We start from the raw sequence: 21,116 nt of genomic DNA, 5'->3' as shown, positions 1-21,116 counted from the left end.
AAGATAATAGAAATATAATTAAAAGAAGGAAAAATGGGCTAGGGCTCAAATGGTTAGAAAGCGTACTTAGGGGGGTGGGTGTTTTGCCTAGTGGTAGAGTGCTTGCCTAGTATTCATGAAGACCTGGGTTCGATTCCTCAGTATCACATACATAGAAAAAAGCTACAAGTGGTGCTGTTGTTCAAGTGGTAAAGCTCTAGCTTTGAGAAAAGTCCAAGGACAGTGCTCAGGCCCTGAGTTCAAGCCCCACAACTGGCAAAAAAAAAAAAAAAAGCTTAACAAACACAAAGCCCTGAATTGAAAACACAATTCTGGAAAAAAATAAAGAGAAATGTAGAACATATTTTTATTAAAGAATTTATTAACATTGATTTTTACATCATACTTCAAAGGAATCTCTACATACAATCACTGGCACATAGGTTTTAGAACATAATTAAAATTAAGCTGAGGGTTTGTATGTCATAAATACAAGTTAGTATATGTAATAAAACATTACATCTATAGAGTATATAGCCCATCATAGACTTTTATGTCTATGTAGTTATGTTTATATATTTTTTGAAATTTTTATTTTACTGTTCATTAACATGATGATCATATGCCTTTATGGCACAAAATGTTATGTTTTGATAGAAATATCAATGTTGTAAGGATAAGTCCATATAATTATTGCATAACTCACCTCAACTTGCAACTCAATATTGTCAAAATCCTTCCATTAAATGCAGTTCAAAAGCCCAAATGAAAATTTTAAATAGTTTGAAAAATAATTTAGCTACAGAAGGAAGATCCCCCATGCAAGTATGTTTGGCTTTGATAGCAGAAAATGAGAAACTACTCTTTAATAGAACCTAATTCTCTATTCTCCTCCTCCCTCCTCTTTTGTTTTTTCTTACGAGTCCTGGGCCTTTAACTCAGGTCCTGAACAATGTTCTCGGGCTTTTTCCTCAAGGCTAGCATTCTAACATTGAGCTACAGAACCACTTCCAGCTTTTTTCTATGTATGTGGTACTGAGGAATCGAACCCAGTTCTTTGTGCCTGCTAGGCAAGCACTCTACAACTAGGCCAACCTCCCAGTCCCCACTCCCTCCTTTTTAAAGATTGTTTTACTTTTCCTGGTAGAACTACTTTTCTAGGAATATTTTAACTTGGATATTCTGACCCTAGAGAGAGAAGTAATTTTGCAGAATTTCTCACACTAGAGATTAAAGTAGATGTTGAAAATACAGAGGATGAAAAGGAGTATAAAGATGAATTAAGCATAAAAGTTCAGAAAGGGAAATAGATGATTTGTTTCTACTTTATTGTCCTTATAAATAAAATGAGCTACATATTTTTGGTTTTCCTTTGCCATAGAAATTGGTTGTTAAAAAAGTAACAGCAGGGAAAATTGAATTACAATTTTCAAGAACCCATGAAACAGCAGAGCAGCATTTTCTGAGTAGTCACTGGAAAAATGTCAGGCATTCCAATGATTATTTTTCCAACAACCTCCACTGGGTATGCAGGTGTCCTGGTGAGAAGAAAGAGGTGTCAGCACCCTACATTCTTTAATTTGCATCTTCTTTCATATCAATGTGATCTGACGAAATAGAACATTGGCCTTCTCTCTATATAGGTCTTTCTGGAGAATAAATAACCTGTGATTGTCCTCTTTCCTATTCCATATTCCTAGTCCAGATTCTGTTGCCATTCTACCCCACTCCTATATTCCTGACAAAAGGAAGATGGCCTACATATTTTATCAGGCATCCAGGGGGTTAAAAACTTGCTATTGACCAACTATGGTCTTTTGTTTCTATTTAACTTGTTGGTGATACTTTCTAAAGTTACATCCCATACAATACTTTTGCATTTTAATTATCTGAATTTGTTCACTCCTACTGAGCCCTAGGACTGAGATTTCATCCTATTTCATAAGCAAGGAAGCAGGGTTAGAAGGGTTGAGAAGATTCATCCAAAGTGTTTTTCAGTTGATAACTAGCAGAATTAGAAGTCAACTCAGGTGGGTATAATATGAAATCCATACTGTTAAGTTATTCCACACTATCTTAGATGATTTTGCAAGTTATCATTTTTACAAACCATCTCTAGAAATGGAGGAGTAGCTTGTATCTTCTGCTGATGGAAGTAACACAAAGACCAGCAAGTTGAGCTGAACTAGTTTACCAATGTTCACCATGGGCTGGTGTAAGAAAGCGTGAGAGAGAACTGCCTAATGTGCTTAATTTTCCCCTATGTTTATCCCAGTGATGCCACGTTTTGCTGAACAAGTCGAGGTTGCCATTGAAGCCCTGAGTGCCAACATCCCCCAACCATTTGAGGAAAATGAGTTCATTGATGCCTCTCGCCTGGTGTACGATGGAGTTCGGGACATCAGAAAAGCTGTACTGATGATCAGGGTAGGTGAGGCCTCTAGCTCAGAGCTGAACGTAACTGCTACAAGGGATGCCAAGCAGTTAATTTCTTTCTTCCTTAACTATTATTCATAAAACTTGGCAAGATAGTTGACTAGTAATATAGTCAAAGTGATATTATGTGTAAAATGATCATTGAGCTTCATGAGCTCAAATTAGCACAGAGAATCATGAAATCTGATACCCTGTTTGCTTCTTGCACACATTATTCCTCAGTTACATTGAGATTTGGGGTAACTTTCCTTTTGTGCCTCTTGCTGAATAAGATTTTTCCCACCAGGATCATCAGAGAATCATGAGCTGGAATGGAGATTATTCCTCTTAGTAGTCTTAGTATAGTAATGTTATTAATTAAAAAAATACATTCTCATTGTAAAAAATGAATTCTGACATTATAAATAAGGTTAGATAGCTTTACATAACCTACCTCACTATTTCTCAACCTCAGACTTCTGTTGTCAGATATGTAAGAATTTTCTGAACCATCATGTCAGTCATTATATATAAATACAGACCTAGAAGATAAACATTGTGATTGGTGCTTAAACTTCTATTGTATCATTTGCTACTTACTCACCCAGAATCCCTTTATCTATCTCTGATACATGGCTTACCAATTCTATTTAATTGCTGCACAGTATTCCATTATATGAATTTTTTCACCCCTTCCCTTACCAAGAGTTTAGTGTATTAAAAGTGTTCAAAACAATTTTACCATCCCCAGAACCCTTTCTTCAAATAAACTATATAGCCAGAAGCACAGTTGATAACACTAATATATTTATGACTATTATGAATGTAGCAGAGAAGGAGTTCTGCCATGATCTCTAATAAATGACCCACATTTTGAATTTAAAATGTTTTAGTATACACTATGAAACAGTATAGACATTTTAGTATTCACTATCAAATAAAAATGAAGTTAATTTTGACTATTTTATTCAGCCAAACGTGTCCATGTTATTTCAGCTTGTCACACTGATGACATTTAAAGCACCCACTAGCTCCACAGACGTCATGGCCTAGATACTGGTTGAAGCATTCCTATGCCATATCCTCATCCTCACCTTAACAGTTGATTCTGAGATTAGTCATTGAATGCCTCTCTCTGCACTGCAAGCAGGCACTTTCTGACTAATGATGGAGCATCTAACCCAAAGCTCTTCCTAACAACCAAACAACATCATAACACATGTATATTCATCTTGATCATCACATATAATACGTATACAGTCTTTAAAGCTTTCCAGAAGTAACTGTAAAAATAATGTAAATATATCCTGGAAAAGATACCCTGAGTATCTTAGAGGATTTCATCTGCAGTCTTGCTTTTCCACTAAATCATTGTGTCCTTGAGTCTACTAAATCTAGCCTAAGTCCTCCTTGCCTGTAACATCCACAATAAAAGTGCATTGGCAGTGATGCCAGCAAACTAGAGCACAGCAACACCGAAAGGGTCTCTGTCTCATGCTCTTTATTGACAGGCACATGCACCCAAAACCCTCCACCAACTCCACTTGAGAGGACAAACTTCTTCTTCTGATCTCACCTTTAAGTCAGTTTAATGCTCTTCACCCCACACTAAAATCTTTCATGATAGTTTCACAGCATTTGATAAACTGTACAGGATATTACGAATTACACTTCTACAAGGTAGAGTTCTGGTTTGGAATTTGGGAGCTATGATCTTGCTTTCTTGTCCTTTTAACCTGTCCATTTTGTACCATAAATGTCTGGCCCCCTTTCAAGGCCTGACTGAAAGTTTATCTCCTCACATTGACCCTTTAGCTGCACTAAGGAACTAAAACTGTTTGTGATCATATCATATTACACTAGTTACTGTTAATGTCTGCTAGTTTTTGGAGTGTGAAATTTTGTCTTCTTTGCCCTTTAATATACTGTATGTAGGGGGGGAGAATGGGTAAGGGGATGGGAGGGAGAAAAGGAAAGGGAAAGGGAGGGGGCGGAGGGAGGGAGAGAGAAGGGGAAAGGGAGAGAGGAGAGTGAGAGAAGGAAAGAACAAGGGAGAGAGGAGGAGGGAGGGAGGGAGAAGTCTCAGAGGATGGGAAGATGACAGAAAAAGGATCTGAAAATTAGAGGAGGAAATGAAAGGATAGACAGTGTCTTAAGCCCATAACAAATTGGTCCATTTCTCCCATTACACACTAACTGGTGAAATAAGGTAATAGACCATGAACATTATGCTTTCAAAGCATTTGGCACTGAACCCCACTATAATCTTCAAGACATATTCCCTCTTTTGCCATTTTTTCTGCTTTGTTAGCCTTCATATTTTTTGTGACAGACACTTCTCTGAGAAGCTGAGGAATTTTATAGCTATCATTCATTTATTCATTCGTGAGCTGTAAAAACACACACACACACACACACACAATTTCAGATAAAATGCCATATCATTGTCACATGAAGTGTCATTCCTCCATCTCAACATTTCAAATACTTTGATCACATGGATTTCATACCACTTAAAATTGGGGAAGAGAGAAATGTATAATATATACACATTATTTTAAAAAAATTCTATTTGTCTCCCAAGTGGTTTCACTTTGTACTTAAATATTTCCTTGGGATTTTTTTGTGAATATAATAATTAAGTGTGCAACACTTGGGCCGGGAATTTGGCCTAGTGGTAGAGTGCTTGCCTAGCATGCATGAAGACACGGGTTCAATTCCTTGGTACCACATACTTAGAAAAAGTCAGAAGTGGTGCTGAGGCTCAAGTGGTAGAGCTCTAGCCTTGAGAAAAATCCAAGGACAGTCCTCAGGCCCTGAGCTCAAGCCCAGGACTGGCAAAAAAAAAAAAGTGTGCAACACTTAACAAATTCTATTGTATAGAAAAAAGAGATTATAGGGGCCAGGAGTTTGGCCTAGTGGTAGAGTGCTTGCCTAGCATGCACGAAGACACGGGTTCAATTCCTCGGGACCATATACATAGAAAAAAGCCAGAAGTGGTGCTGAGGCTCAAGTGGTAGAGCTCTAGCCTTGAGAAAGCCCAAGGACAGTGCTCAGGCCCTGAGCTCAAGACCAGAACTGGCCAAAAAAAAAAAAAGTAAAAAAAAAAAAAAGAAAAAGAAAAAAGAGAGATTATAAAACAAGTAGGGAATACTTTTTTTTCCAGTAAGCCTCATTGTGCCATTCTGAAAGTGTTGAGAACAAAGAAGCCCTGTAAAGTAAAGCCCTGTAAAGGGCCTGGTGCTACTGGTTCTTGCTTGCAATCTTAGGTACTCAGAAAGCTGAGATCTGAGTTTTGCAGTTGCAAGCCAGCCTGGGAAGGAAAGTCTGAGTTTCTTATCTCCAGTTAACCACCATAAAGCCAGATGTGGAGCTGTGGCTCAAGTGGTAAAAGTCATAGCCTTGAGGAAAACAAGGCTTATGGACAGCACCTAGGCCTTGAGTTCAAGCCCCAGAGTAGGCACACATGGGTGTACACACACACACACACACACACACACACACACACACACACACTCATTTGCAGGATAGGACCTTGAAGGGTTAAAATTTCCATCATCTAGACTGAGTAATCTATACATAGTTAATGGTCATGTTGGTATCTGAGTGGTCCAGAAAAGCTACAGGAAACCCCTGCTGAATCAAAAGCTTTCCCTTCCTGCTGTTCAACCTTTACCTTTTGGGACTCTGTTTTATCTCTGAGCAAGCCTGTTTTCCCTCTACCTCATGAATCTATTTTTTTTCCATTTGTCTGGTGGTATTTGTGATGCTTTAGAGCACAGATTCAGGAACCACAACTTATTTACTTGCTGTACCACTGGCTAACTGGCACCATGAAAAATTGACTTACCACCTCTAAAACCTGTATGTTCATCTACAAAAATAAGAATTAAATTTAATTCATTAAGTTGTAAAGATTGAATCCTTTTGTTTTATATGTAAGTCCCATAGTAGATGGCAAATAAAATAAATGCTATTGTTACTGTTATTGTTTGTTGTATTAGGTGTTATGCTTTTTTAAACAGGCTAATTATTACTATCATTTATTCAGTTCATTCTTAGTGTGAGAAGCATTTTAATTTGCATCCTGTGAGGCAGGCAAAGTAAGTAGTGATTATAATCTCCATTTTATTAGTGAGAAGACACAGCAGCAAAAAACAAAACAAACAAACAAACAAACAAACAAACAACCCAAATAACTTGGCAAAGACATATAGCCCATGAGTTTCAGTGTTAGAACAAAATTACTCTTGAGTCCATATCTAAATTATAATCACTTTTATTTAAATCATTTTCTATCCTGTAGATCTTAGGCTAAAGTCCCTTGAGTAAAGGTGCATCATTATTAACCAGTTTGTGTTTGTTATTGACTCATCTATTAAATACACCGATCACTGAAATGTTTATACACAGTACTATAGGTCCTGTCATTGCTTTCTTCTATTAAGATTTTTTTTTACTTCTCTCCCTTTCAAGAAATAATGATGAAAAGTACTTGAAATCTTGTCATCTCATCTGTCAGCAGAATTTACCAACTTGCTGTAATTGTTTCTCTATACATCCCAGAAGAGTGAGGAATGATCAAAGAACATTGTGTCTGTCCACAATGACAGTATAACCAATTATTGGAACCAACTTCTATCTACCCTACCCCTGCTTTATTGAATGCATTATGGGAAGAAAAGCTCTCTCCTCCCATTCTGTTAATATTGCTATAATTGAAAATAAAACATCTGTAGATAAGTGGGTGGACGCTAGTAAGGTTAGCAGGGCTAGCTAAAAGTACTATGCCAAAAACATGGAAAATTACTAGGCATGATGTGATTCTGGCATGAAAGACCCTATTTTATGCCTGTCTGACCAGTCTTAAGCCTCCATCAATAACCACACTTGATGAGTTACACTGAGGTAGGCACATAACATTCAGAGGAATAAAACTATGCCCTTTGTGTAAGAAATGGAAACTACATCATCAGTATAGCTTGTGCTCTACTCTTTTAAAGCAAGACAATTGCCAAGAACAGCTTAATGAGGCTACTTGAAAGATCTAATACTGCTTCATTTCCCTGGTGCCATCTCTTTTGGGGAACCACCTTCCTTACCTCTTGAGTGTGCCTTTGTAAAGTAAGCTTAGTGGGTGATACATGACATGCTATGACTCGCTATATCAAGAAAGGTTATGTAATTTGAGGTCTCACCTACTTCTGTTTCCTACAGTAAAATGGAGCCCACATGAGTACTAAGAAACTCACTAGAGTTATTGTTGTAGAAATGTATATGGCAGTATTGCTGCCATTAGAGATGGGAAAGATTTTTGTTGCTTGGCTAATGAAATCATTCTTTTTTTTTTTTTTTTTTTTTGCCTGTCCTGGGCTTGAGCTCAGGGCATGAACCCTGTCCTTGGACTTTCTCAAGGCTGGATCTCTACCACTTGAGCCTCAGCACAACTTCCAGCTTTTTTCTATGTATGTGGTACCGAGGAATTAACCCAGGTCTTCATGCATGCTAGGCAAGCACTCTACCACTAGTCCAAACTCCCGGCCCCTCATTCTTTTTTTTCTGCATGCACACTTTCTGGCATTATAAACCTGCCTAGAAACTTTTTTAAAATATATTTTATTGTAATTAATAGGAGAGTTACATTATATTCACCAGCTAGAAGGTGCATTACTTCACAAACATTGCTACCCTTTCTCATGTTTTTGTCTTTCTTCAACAGGGATTTTGTATATTGGAAAGGATCTTAGTCTAGTTCTCTTCTGTTTATACCATTTATAGCTTCAATTCTAACCTAATTTATGATGTACAAAAACAACAACAATGGAGAGCTTTGTGTTTAAAGTCAGATATTCTAGGGTTATTTAGGTATAAGTTCTGTTACTAACACAGGGACATGTAGTGGTTGCCTAATTTTTCGGAATTTTGGGTTTTCTCATCTATTAGTAAAGAATGATCCTTATTTCCCTATGCCAGTTTAAGAGAAATTGATATTATGGACAAAATGTTATTTATCACTTAATATGAATATATCACTTTAAAACAATTATTAAAATAATTTATTTCAAAATTGTAAGCAATATGATGTCAAACATTTGTTTTATTTTATTTTACATTTTTTATTGTAATGTATATAGGGGTTAGAGTTACATTCACAAGATAGTAGGTGCATTTCTTCTCACACATTGATACCCCATCTCATGATTTTTTCCCTATTTCTCTCCTCCCACTCCTCCTAATCATCTTGCTTTCCCCCTTCTCTTCCCTATTCCAAATACTCAAACATATATACAATATACCAAATAACACATTCAGGTATAGTGACAATATGAGATTAACCAAAGGGCACCAAAAGAGAAATAACACAGTACATTAAGAACAACAATCACACAAGATAAAGCTCTTGTTTCATATCCTAGAGATCCTTTCATTTAGTCTCATCCTACTGATGTCAAATATTTTAAAGATGCATCCTATGTTTAAGATACTATATAGGAAATGGATGACTTAATACAGCAATCAGAACCAATGGACACAGGAGGGGTTAAGACTCAACTATTACAAAAGTTCACATGCTTACACAAGGGTTCACACTCGAGTGGTGCTGACTATGGACTGTATTATAACTTTTATACCTAATGGCTGGGTGAAGGATAAATTCTATATTCCATCAAGTCCACTCATTGGACTTTTGCTTCTTGAGGATAGAATTGAAAGAGCAAAAACATTATAGACAAAGTACATGTTTGTTGATTATATTTATTTTCTACCTTACAATAGACTTGTAGAAAGCACATACAAATATTTTTTTCTTAAAGTCAGAAATCACATTATGTCAGGAGTCCAACGAAGAATTGCTACACCCACTGTAGCAATAAGTAAAATGTATTAAAACAGGTAAATTAGGGTAGCAAATCTTTATGATTTTCCCACCCTACATCCACCCACATAGTTACATGACTTGTCAAATACTTGAAGCCTATGCACTTGTCAGATGCTAGAAGCCGATGCAATATAAAAGAAAAATACCTATTCAAAACATAATTTTTTTAAATGTTTCTCTTTTCATCTTTATACTTAGACTCCAGAAGAACTAGAAGATGATTCTGACTTTGAGCAGGAAGATTATGATGTACGTAGTCGGACAAGTGTTCAGACTGAAGATGACCAGCTCATTGCTGGGCAGAGTGCACGGGTAAGAGGACTTGGGTTGACTACACCATGGCTAAGTTCACAAAATTGATTGTAGAATTGCCTAATTTCCAGAGAAGAAGACCTAAAAACTTTCATGTATTAGAAATTTTGCTTGAGGTTATCTATAGTAGTGTACATTTTACCCAGCAGATTATCCATGACTACTCTGGTTCCTTTTAATCTTGTCATTTGAAATGGAAAGGGTGCATCAAGAAAACTCTAATGTGTATAAGGGTTTTTATAGCATTTGGGTTGATGAAGAGACAGAAGCAAGTGAGTGCTCAATTTTTCCATTGCACAGTCACCTTTCAACTGAGTCAAATCTGTTTTTTTAAAAAAAGTCCAAATGCAAATGGAGAAGCAAAATACTACTTTATTGACCAGGTTATTGTTTGAGATCCTCAAAACTCTATTGGTTCAAGGCTATTGATAAAGGTGGATCATTGCCTAATCCTTTGTTACCTACATTGTCAGAGATAGATCTTCTGTCATATTACAGGAAAAGAAATTAGAAAAGCATAATAGAAATGAGCTGATTTAAGGGCTGGAGCAGACAGTAATTCAAAGTACTAGCTTTGTCTCTCAAATCTTTGAATTTTCTATCACATTGTTCACCAAAATTAGTGAAATTAGATTAATGAGATTAGCTGAATTGACTGCACAGTAGGTTGGGTAATGAAAGCAAGTTGTGAGCAGTACAATGGATAATTCAATATTCTATTTTTCTTACAATTACATATTCAAAATCTTTCTTGAACTTAAGAAAATGTGAATTAAAGCATGAAGTTGAGAGAGAAATGGCTGATGAATTGCTAGGGAAGGGATATGGAAAGTTCCAGAAAGCTCACATTACCTTAGAAATTATGACAGAAAATTAGGAAGCAACCAGTCAGACGTTATAATAAAAAGGCCTCCAAATAGGAAATATTAACTGGGCCCTTGTGGTTGATGTTCATAATCCTAGCTACTCAGGAGGCTGAGCTCTGAGGACTTTCCTGGGAAGCAAAGTTTGAGACTCTTACCAGGATATAGTCTAAACACACTTTTGTTTCATTCACCCTTTAATAATGGGTGGAAACAAATTGAGACTGTTCATCTTTGTATCAATCACTTCCTCCTGCTATTGTCTTTTTTTGAGAATTTTTTTTATGAAAGATGAACATGGTCCAAGATTAAAGCAAAATCCTTTTATCAAGCACTTGGCAAATTTGTCTTTGAGGTCTGTCATGTATTTTCCATGATTAACTTGCAGCAGACAGCTTTACTTATTGAGTCAGCTTACTTTAGCCTGTAATTACATGATGACAAAATCAGAGACATAGAATTACGGCTGTTAAGTTGGAAATAGAGAGTGCACTGAATGGCTAAGATGATAGAGGGTCAAACTTCCAAGTAACAAAATGTGATAAGCTTGTCAAAATTGTGACTAAGACAAACTTTATCTTTGATAGAGCATTGGCTTTTCTCAGCAGAGCATCCTCCATGGACATGGCCATTATTTTGTATTCTCATGCACAGAAATTTCTCCTTTTTAAAACTGGAAATTAATCGAAAAGGTGATAAGTAGAAAACAAACTTTTTAGTATTCCCTGCCACATTGTTCCCAGATGTCGGGGTTTTTAGTCCTTCTTGCCTCCTGACCCACAAGAGGGGTAGAGAGAACACTACCGAGAAAGGAAAGGGCCACCCAGCCCTCCCTCTCCGGAGGGAGGACAATTAGACGCACCAGGGAGACTCCCCTCAAGGTAAGACTCTTTTATTCCGGAAGAACATTGGGCTAATATAGGATGCAGGGGCCAATCAGTATAAAGGTGGGAAGGGCCAGGGGAGGATGCAACCACAGCCACACCTTCCAACCAGGCGGTAGGCACCATCTCAGCTAGGTGCGGTCCCAAGCCATTTCCCTGATGTGATGTTCCCCACACCCAAATACTAGAATAAGTGTATTTTCTATTTCTTTTATTTACTCCAGTCTGCTGCCGTATTTAGAACATATTAAGGGATATTTAGAGAAAAAAATAGGAGTATGAATAAATGTTGGTGGTAGAAATACAATACACACATTGAGGTCATCTCACTCTGATCTTAGACATAATGTCTTTTTTTTAATTTTAAATATTTTTTATTTATTAGTTGTACAAAGGAATTGACATTCACCAAATTTCATTAAAACAGTTTATGAATAAAGTGCATCTTGATCAATGTAACCTCTTTCAATATTCTCAACCATCCCTTGCAATCTACCCCTTCCTTTATCTTATTGTTAGGTTATGAATTGAATTTTCTGCGGGTAACATGGCAGTTGATGTGTACAATGCATTTTCCATTTGTGTCATTACTTCAACATCTTTACCCCCTGTTTCAACCCACCACTGCCCATATAATTCTCAATTCTGCAAAACTTACAACATTCCTTTCTTCATCCTCCTTACCGGCTTCATACTTCCAACCCTTCACCCACTGGCCTGCACAGAGAGCACAACTAGTGTCATTCTTTAAAAAGACTAACTCCAGAGATCAACCAAAGAAGGACTAGGTATGATACCTATGAACTCTTTCTTTGCAGTATGACAGTTAAATCGAGTCAGGGAAAACTGGTGAACATTCCCTTAGCAACAGAACATATCACAGGCAATCATGTAGACTTGGTCTTTCATTATGAATTTGGCAAAGATGTGTGACTTCAGGGGAACTCTGAACCTTTTCATGTGTCATCTTTTTGTGGTTGCAGGGGAGACACATAGCTTTTTACATCACAAGGGCATTCTAATGTCCTACGTTATAAAACATCACAGAATTGGTCATAGAGCTACTCAAGGATGATTAGATGATTGTGTTTGTGATAAGGATAATGCCATTGCTCCTAGCTTAAGATGGCAATTCATTAGGAAACTTGCCAAATAATTTAATCTTAAAAAGCTGGAAAATTCAGGCAATTATGGGAGGTTTTACTGGAATTAATAGAAAAATTGCCTCTATCTTCTAACTCATTATACACTCTGAGATTGGTAAGTCAAAAGGCCTGATCCTTTTAAGACTTAGATTTGCTATTCTACTTTAAAGAAAGTAAGTGGAAAGGGAACCTTGAATTCCAGTGTCATTTTATCATTATTTATCAATATTTTTACACTGGAGGCCTTGATGTTAAACTCTTGATCCATTTATGTGAATTTGGTGACCCATATGCTTCAGTAGCAAACATTGGGGAAAATAGTATGTTCTTGGAGACTTAGGTTGAAGTTGAAATTGAGATCAAGGTGAATGGCTTCCGGTTTGTATTGGTATTTTTTCCTCTGAAGGGTACAACTGAGAACCTGAGGTGAAGACATATCTTCATAGATAAGAATGTCCCTAGTTGGATGAGAAAATCTGGATAAACCATCAGAAATGCTGGGCTGAAGCAGATAGTAGCAACAGAAACTTTGAATGCCCCACATAATCACTTCACAAAGACAATGAAGCTGATTTGTCTTTTTGCTCTTTGGCCTTGAAAACAACTCTTCTCACTTTCTCATAGTTTGAAGGAGTGACAACTTCATTTCTTACATTTTATATTGAATTTAATTTTAAGGTAGCCAGTACTTTGTTTTCTCTAGATAGACTGGCTTTAATGTGTTAACATTTCAAACTGCTGAGTTACATTGATAAGACCTAATTAAAACTCACGTGTTGAATTTTAATTTGATTAACTTGCAAATTTTGCAGTTTGTGATCTACTGTTTATAGATAACCTTTTTTTAAATTCCAGTTCCAGAAAAGGTCAATTATGAATTTTTAAAAGCCAAGAGCATTTAAAAATATTTAGGAAAAGATTTCAGCTCACTGATAGCTACATAAATTGAAGCAAATGTAATGACATTTGCCCTAAAGTCACACCCCATTAAGTGCTTCATGAGGGTCGAGAACCTTAGAACCAAAATAACATCTTCCTTTGCAAATCCATTCGGAGGTGCTGGTATTACTTCAGAATGGTGTCCTTAGGAAATGTTTGTCTAACTGGCAACTTCTCTTAAATTATGTTCATTTTGTGAATGCATGCAATAATACTAAAGCAGTCAATCAAATGATATTTATTGCGCTTCTTTTCTGAGCAGGGTGTGAATATCTCTATCTTAAAGAAATATATCAAATAATGTGTGATTGATGTTAATGTACTGTTATTTCTCATCTCTTTTGTTGTCCCTTGGTTATTCTCATATTGTTACAGTATCTTACCTTGTTATCTGGTATACTGTATATAGGTCTATTTGTTTATTTGAAATAGAGTGGGAAATGGGGGGAGGGGAATGAGGACAAAAATATGAGAAGGGATATCAAGGTTTATGAAGTAATGCACCTTATATCTGGCGAATATAACTGTAATCCTTCTGTTAATTATAATAAAAATGAAAAAAATAGAAAGAAAAAGAAAAAAGAATACATCAAGAGCTCATGGTCAGGGCATCAGTAGAAATTTATGAGAGAATAAAGCAAGAAAGTTAATATTTAAGTGCTGAATTGTGCAATGAAAATTCAAGTATCATAGTTGACAAAAAATGTATACTTTCCAGTGCATAAGTTAATCTTTGGAGGACAATGAAAGATGCATTCTTTTCTACTTGGGCACTGAATATTTTCAGACTTTACAAGTTTGGAGTCTACTAATAGCTTTGTATGTATTTATTCTTTTAATAGGGAAGCATGAAGTAAATGTATTTTGTAGTAGTGGCTTAGGACCTTTGCTGTCTTAAAAATATCTGATAAGCTCTTTTATATGACAAGGCTTTATAAAGGCAAGGCAGCATTGGAGCATCAGGCAAGGATGCTTTGAAGAAAAAAATGCATGTTTAATTTTTGTAAATCTATCAAAAAATGTAACAAAACATCTACCTTTAATTAATATAATATTACAAGCATGTTTATGTTGAACTTGCATAATATCCCCCATTTAAGTCCATAAAAGTACTCCAACTTTTGAAGTATAGAACTTTCAAAATTTTAAGGATAGCATTAAAATTGGTCTGCTTTTAAAATATTCATTATACCCATATTTTATGAGGTAAGACGTAGGCAGATATTAAAGTTAGTACACATGACTATCTGATAGCAAAATAATAGAACACATATATGTGAATCAGATGAAGATGTCCCTTTTTTTCATTACATGAAGCCTCAATTCAAGAATGTTGAGCATGGTGGGTAGTCCTTGTGCTTTCAGGCTCACTCCTTTGCTCCACAGTGCTGAGAATCCTGTGTAGAGGGTCCTGTGTGGTCTATGGCCTTTTATAGTAGTTAATAATTAAAATTATATTAACCTAGGTTTGAGTTCATTTCTAGAGCTTGTAAATTGTGTGAAATCAGGAATCAGTTCCTCTAGGCCTAGATGTCATCATTAGTAGAACAGGAATAACAGCTGTACTAGAATGATTGTGTAGATTTATTTGACAGAAATAAATATCAACATGGATATTGGTATCCATGTATGTACTTAACATAGTTTTATTACAGAAATCTAGAATCTCAACTCGTGCTCTTCAGGTCTCCTGTAAAATACAGGCATACAGACCCAGAGGAGGTGCGGAAGGAATCTCCCTGGGCTCCTGTTTGGGTAATAAGGTAAATTTTGCACATTTCACTTAGAATCTGCTTCACAAGAGGTGTTTAGCAAACATAGTCAATTCTCATTATGGGTGGTAGTTATGGTCTATAAAGTAACTGTGAACTCTTAATGAGTGGATTTTTAATCATTGCTCCCAAAGGATATTGAGTAAGGCTCCCGAGAGTTGTAATTCACTGTTTTCTTGATCCTGTCCATTCACAACCACATTTAATGAATGTTTCTAGGTAAACATTTTCTATTTTTGATAATCTTAGTGAACTCAAGGCCAGTATCACTAATGAGTGCTTCAACACAGCTGTTCAACACCCATGTTCTCTCCATGAAGTGCTACACCGCTTTCTGGTGTTTAGGGACACTATATTCTTCAACCCTGTGCATGAGTACCATTTTCAAACAGCACAATGTCCAACTCCAAAAGCACTGAATAGACCACAGAGAGAACAATTGTTTATAGTAAAGTGTGGAAAAAGAAAAGAATTGTCTTATTCATCCTCATCTGGGTATATTTATGTCAAGTGACTCAATTTTTCTTTCTGCTGCTGCTGCTGCTTTTACCATCATTTGCAAGTGACTGCAAAAGTGTTTCAAGTATTGATCTTTGTGCTTACAAATACAATTTAGAGTTGGCAATATTTGCAAAGGAAGAATCTATAAATGATAAGAAAGAATATTCTTTCTTGTCTACATCTCCTTACCTGGCAACTATTGGGGAAAATTCTTTCCTGATTCTGTGCAAGCTGAGCATTCTCAATGTGCAAATCCAAAATGTGAAATGCTCTGAAATTGGAAACATTTTGAGCAATAAAATAAGATGCTTACCAAAATTCAAATTTGGGAGTATGTTGAGAATGCTCAGTGAAGGTTATAGCAGCATTCCCAAACTCACCAAATTCCCAGATCTGAAACATATCTGGTATTTTCATAAAGAGAAAACTTACCTATAATTTCCTCCTATTACAATCCTCTCTGCCAAGAGGCTGTGGGTACCTACAAGGTGATAGAGAGCAGAGGTTAGGAATGGCATGGAGTGCCCTTAAGGAGAGCAGTTGTTTGGCATCTTTGGATACTTTCATATACAATCCTAAAAATCTTCCTACTCTATTTGGATGCTCATATATTGTTTAAATTCCTGTCCTCAGCAACAGAAGGCCTTTCTTTTTCTTTTTCCCTTTACAAACATATTTCAGTGTTGAAAGAGGTACATTCTTTCATCTGGTAAAAGTTTTCTGAGACCAAATATAAAAATTGTCAAGAATAGATTCTTTTGAACAAACATATGTCATCAAAGAGACAGAGGAGTTCTGTTACTGTCAGTGCATATGTATGGGAGTGGGGAGAGGGAATTAGGAGACCTGGCCAGCCTGTATTCTATGGTCTCTGTGATGGATACTTTTCATTATGTATAGACGGTGCATAAACCTTTTCCAGGTCCAGTTTTGCCATCCACAGGATAGAGTCATCATACAGTCTGTACTTCCTTTGTCACTATTAGTAACACTTTCTTCCCCCCCCCATTATAAATCTCACAGGCCATCATGGCACAATTACCGCAGGAAGAGAAAGCAAAAATAGCAGAGCAGGTGGAGATATTCCACCAGGAGAAAAGCAAGCTGGATGCTGAGGTGGCCAAGTGGGATGACAGCGGTAATGATATCATTGTTCTGGCCAAGCAGATGTGTATGATCATGATGGAGATGACAGACTTCACAAGGTGAGGACCCAAGACAAGGAGACAAAGTTTTTCTCATTCAACCCATACCGATAGCAGTGAAAGCCTGCTGAAAACTTAAAATGCTTTCTCAAATCCAAGTTGGTGGCATTGGAAATTTATATGCATAAATCAAAATGATGGGCTGGACTTCTGGCAGATAGGTTTGTGTAGACAAAGGTAACACTTCTATAACTGACATTATTTTAGTTATCTCAAGGTTGTTATAAAAATCAAGCTCCTAAGAGATGGATGGCTCGCCTCTGATCTGTGCTGATTTGGAATATGCTTAAATATCATTCTGAAAATAAAGGAAATTATCTTTGTCCCTTTGGAAGGAAGTGCATGTATGTATATCAATACTATCTCATGATCTAGCATGAATTTCAGCAAGGAGTTTACAAGGAATTGGGTACAAAAATTTCAGATTCCAGAATAGTGACAAGGAAAGTGAAAATCATATATGCTATGGCCTTTAGTTCTGAACAGTGCTTTTCATAATTCCAGAGATAAGTCAGAATTTTGTCAGTTTTTCTTCATCAGAGGTCATTTCTACTTCTATCATTGGCTTTTGCTCTCTTCTGTAAAGGCAGAGTACAGTTTTTCTGTCCTTAATGTCACACCGGGAACAAATTTCTGGGAGACCAAAATTCAATGAAGAGGTCTCAGCATTTTGAGTCAGAATATCAGGTGATTTGGAGCAAGTCTCTTATTGTCTTTCTAGTTACAAAATGATGAGATCACATTTGTCTTATTAAGTCCAAAGTTTTTACATCCAAAGAAGTAATTCAAGTATTAATTATGTTGTCAAACAAATGTCAATTATTTTATGGTATCATTAAAGATACACACAATGATGTTTTAATGATTCAACATGGTATTTGCTATTAACACTATGTAAGACGTAAAATAATGTCAATGCATCACACTTGGTTAACAAAGTTTTTAATGGTTGTTGAAATGCTTGTAATAAGAGAAGGACAGAGTTGATTATAGGATGTAATTAAATATGGAACATCTCTGAGTCATCCACTATTACCCTTTGCCTCTGACCAATATGTACTAATGACACTGCTTGGCTATTTTTCCCCCAAAATATTTTAAAATTGTTTTTTTGACTTCAATTAAATGACTTCAGTGTTGTAAGGGTGACCTTCAAGACTTTGAAATGTCATCATACTCATTAGAAGTTCAAATTTGTACATTGGGTTAGTGTTCAACTATACAAATATACTTCACAAAAAGTAACCTTAGGAAAAAAATGTCTGAGCCATCATTTACATCTGAATTTCTTATAAATCAGACTCATGGCAGTTTCAGTCATTGTTTCTCAAGGCCTATAATGACTTAATTTGCTTGCTTTCAACATTTTATTGGTAGTTTATCTGATAGATATTATGCAATCCATTAATAACGTCACTGGAACAAATAATTTCTTTAGTCTAAAGTGAATAATGAATCTAGCCATGTTGCTATTCTTGACCAGGAGAACATTTTATAATTCTCCAGTTTATATCTAACTGTGAATAATAAAGTGGATCATGATAGGGGATGTTAAATAAGACAGACTTTTTAGTGTAAGAAAAAATAAAACAGGCTGGTACTATGTTATCTCTCATCTCTTTTGCTATCCCTTGATTATCTCATATTGTTACAGTATCTTACTTTGTTATCTGATATACTGGATATATTTGTATTTGCTTATTTGAAATTTGATAAGGAAGGGGGGAAAACAAGATGAGGGGTGGAGGCCGGGGGGAGGGAAATGGGGACCAAGACATGAGAAAGGGTATCAATGTATGTGAATTAATATACCTTTTATCTGGCAAATATAATGTAACCCTTCTATTAATTACAATAAAAATATATGAAAAAAAATAAAACAGGCTGGTTCAATTCCCTAGGGATTTTATATAATCATTTCTATCATTTTGAATGATGGACTATTCCAAGATGTTACTGATTATTGTGTTTCCCACTGTATGATGAGTGTTGTGTGATGTGTTTCTCTGTGAGTGCAAAGGGAGAAGTAGGGTAAGTAATAAAAAGAGAAGCAGAGAAGTCTGGCTGTAAGATGCAGGTACAACACAGAAAATAGAAGCGAGAAGCTAGCTGCTACCTCTGTCTACATAACCTGGTCCTTTGAAAGAAACAGCTTGACGAGGGCCTTTTTGGGGAGCTTCTAACCAAAGTTCACTGGCTGTTATTAAAATTGCCCTTGTAATTTCCCCTTCAAAGTGGAAGAATTTCAGTTTCATCCTAGGCACTCCCATGAACTTTTTTTTTCTCTTGAAACGATGTGATTGCTGATTAGCAATGAAAAATCAGCTACCCTTCTCAATTTATATGTTTGAAGGCAGTGTGGGTACAAAAAGCACTCTTGTATTTATTACCTTGTTTTTTTCTTAGCACTGGCTAATTCATTAATTTGATTCAGTAATCGCAATGATATCCACTCTATTATTATTAAAATGGGAGAGGTTCTGCCTCATTATTCATGTAATAACTTCTTCATGGAGTAGAAAACTGATTATGCTTCATGTTTTTTTTTTTCCTGCTTTGTTCTTGACTCTCATGTCATGGGAAATAGCAGAAGCACTACGCTGCCTAGGTGAATGTTTTCTTGTCATTTTTAAGAAATACTTTGTTCGATCAAATGTCCCAATAATAAGAAATGAAGATAGCAATATCTCAGATCTTATTTGTGAGCATGGAGCAAAACTGTCTTTTTAAAGGCAACCTTAAAGGTTTGACCTTAGATACAGACAATTCCTAGACTAGTTCAACTCCTGTTTCTAGTCCCAGATCTCCTAGAACTTCCCAAGTACTTTCAATTACTTTATTGTGAATCCTTCTACTGTGTTAATAGATTGGAGAAATTTCCTAAAGCAGATTCTCTGAAGCCCTAGTCCTGAAAAGGGCTTGATGTGGTCCAATGTATTTGCAAATACCCTCCTTACATTTCCATATGGCAGAGTTCCCTTTGGTGTTAGACAAACTAAAAAATAGGTAGAAAACAAACCATTTAAACTTAGGATAAATTAGAATTTATATTCTGAGCACTGGGTAACTCAGAATGTTGGTTGTTCTTTGTTCTTTTGTTTTGATGAGCTGTGACAGTTCTATTGCCTTCTTTCCTGGAAAATAGATAATGTTGTTTCTTTTAAATCTCTCTTCTGGTCAGTTCTAGTAAAGAATTCTTTCCTACAGAGTTATTTATTCAAGTTCTAAAATTATATACATTTTGATCTAGATGGGGGGGCTTATGCCTATAATCCTAGCTAATCAGGAGGCTGAGATCAAAACAAGCTTAGGCATGAAAATCCATGAGACTCTTAGCTCCAGTTAGCCACCAGAAAATTGGAAGTGGCACTGTGGCTCAAAGTGGTTGAATGGTAGCTGTAGAGTCAAGTTTAGTGCTCACACTGAGCTCAATCCCCCCAAATACATTATACATACAAACATATTTTTTATTGTTGAGGTAATATATAGAGGGGTTACAGTTAACATTTGCTAGATAGTAGGTGCATTAATTCTCACATGTTGATACTCCTTATCATGTTTTTATCCCCATTTTCCTCATTTTTCCCCCTTCCCTTTCCTATTTCACATAAACAAATAAACGTATATACAATATACCAGGTAACAAAGTTGGATACAGTAACAATATGAGATTAACCAAAGGGCAACAAAGTAGAAGAGAAATGACATAGTACATTAAGAACAACAATCCTATCGATCCTTTCATTTAGTCTCATGCTATATGACCTTATGTACTTAGATTTTGAGCTATGGTAATCCTCTGCTAGGAGAGTCCTAGATGTGTACTAATTATTACAAATGAGGGAAACCATTGAGTCTATATTCCTTTGGGCCTGGCTTACTTCACTTCCTGTGATTTTTTCCAAGTCTTTCCTTTTCCATACAAATGGAGCAATGTCATTCTGATGACTGCAGAGATTTCCACATCTTCCTGATCCAATCATCTACTGAAGGGCATCTGGGCTAGTTCCTTAGCTATGGTAGATTGTACTGCAATGAACATTGTTGTGCTAGTGGCTTTAGTATGTCCTTGTTTCTGGACATTTGGGTAAATGTCAAGGAGTGGAATTGCTGCATCATAAGGAAACTCTATGTTTAGTCCTTTGAGGAACTGCCATACTGCTTTCCATAGTGGTTGAACGAGTTTACACTCCCTCCAGCAGTGTAGTAGTGATCCTTCCT

General features: G+C 36.2%; 1 protein-coding gene across 5 annotated transcripts in view; it reads left to right on the top strand.

Annotated features, from left to right (window-relative positions):
* The window catches only part of Ctnna2 (catenin alpha 2), a 1,042,262-nt gene that overhangs the window by 973,383 nt on the left and 47,763 nt on the right, over positions 1 to 21,116 (top strand). For all 5 annotated transcript variants that reach the window (XM_090336597.1, XM_090336596.1, XM_090336594.1 and 2 more), the window contains 3 exons: positions 2,255 to 2,406; positions 9,473 to 9,586; positions 16,714 to 16,895. In XM_090336597.1, coding sequence (XP_090192723.1) covers positions 2,255 to 2,406; positions 9,473 to 9,586; positions 16,714 to 16,895 — 448 coding nt within the window. The remainder of the gene's footprint in view (positions 1 to 2,254; positions 2,407 to 9,472; positions 9,587 to 16,713; positions 16,896 to 21,116) is intronic.

This window comes from Megascapheus bottae, chromosome 7 (genome assembly GCF_031878675.1).
Source record: "Megascapheus bottae isolate mThoBot1 chromosome 7, mThoBot2.hap1, whole genome shotgun sequence".
NCBI lineage: Eukaryota > Metazoa > Chordata > Mammalia > Rodentia > Geomyidae > Megascapheus > Megascapheus bottae.
The sequence above is the reverse complement of the archived record's forward strand: the minus strand, read 5'-3'. Positions and strand labels throughout refer to the sequence as shown.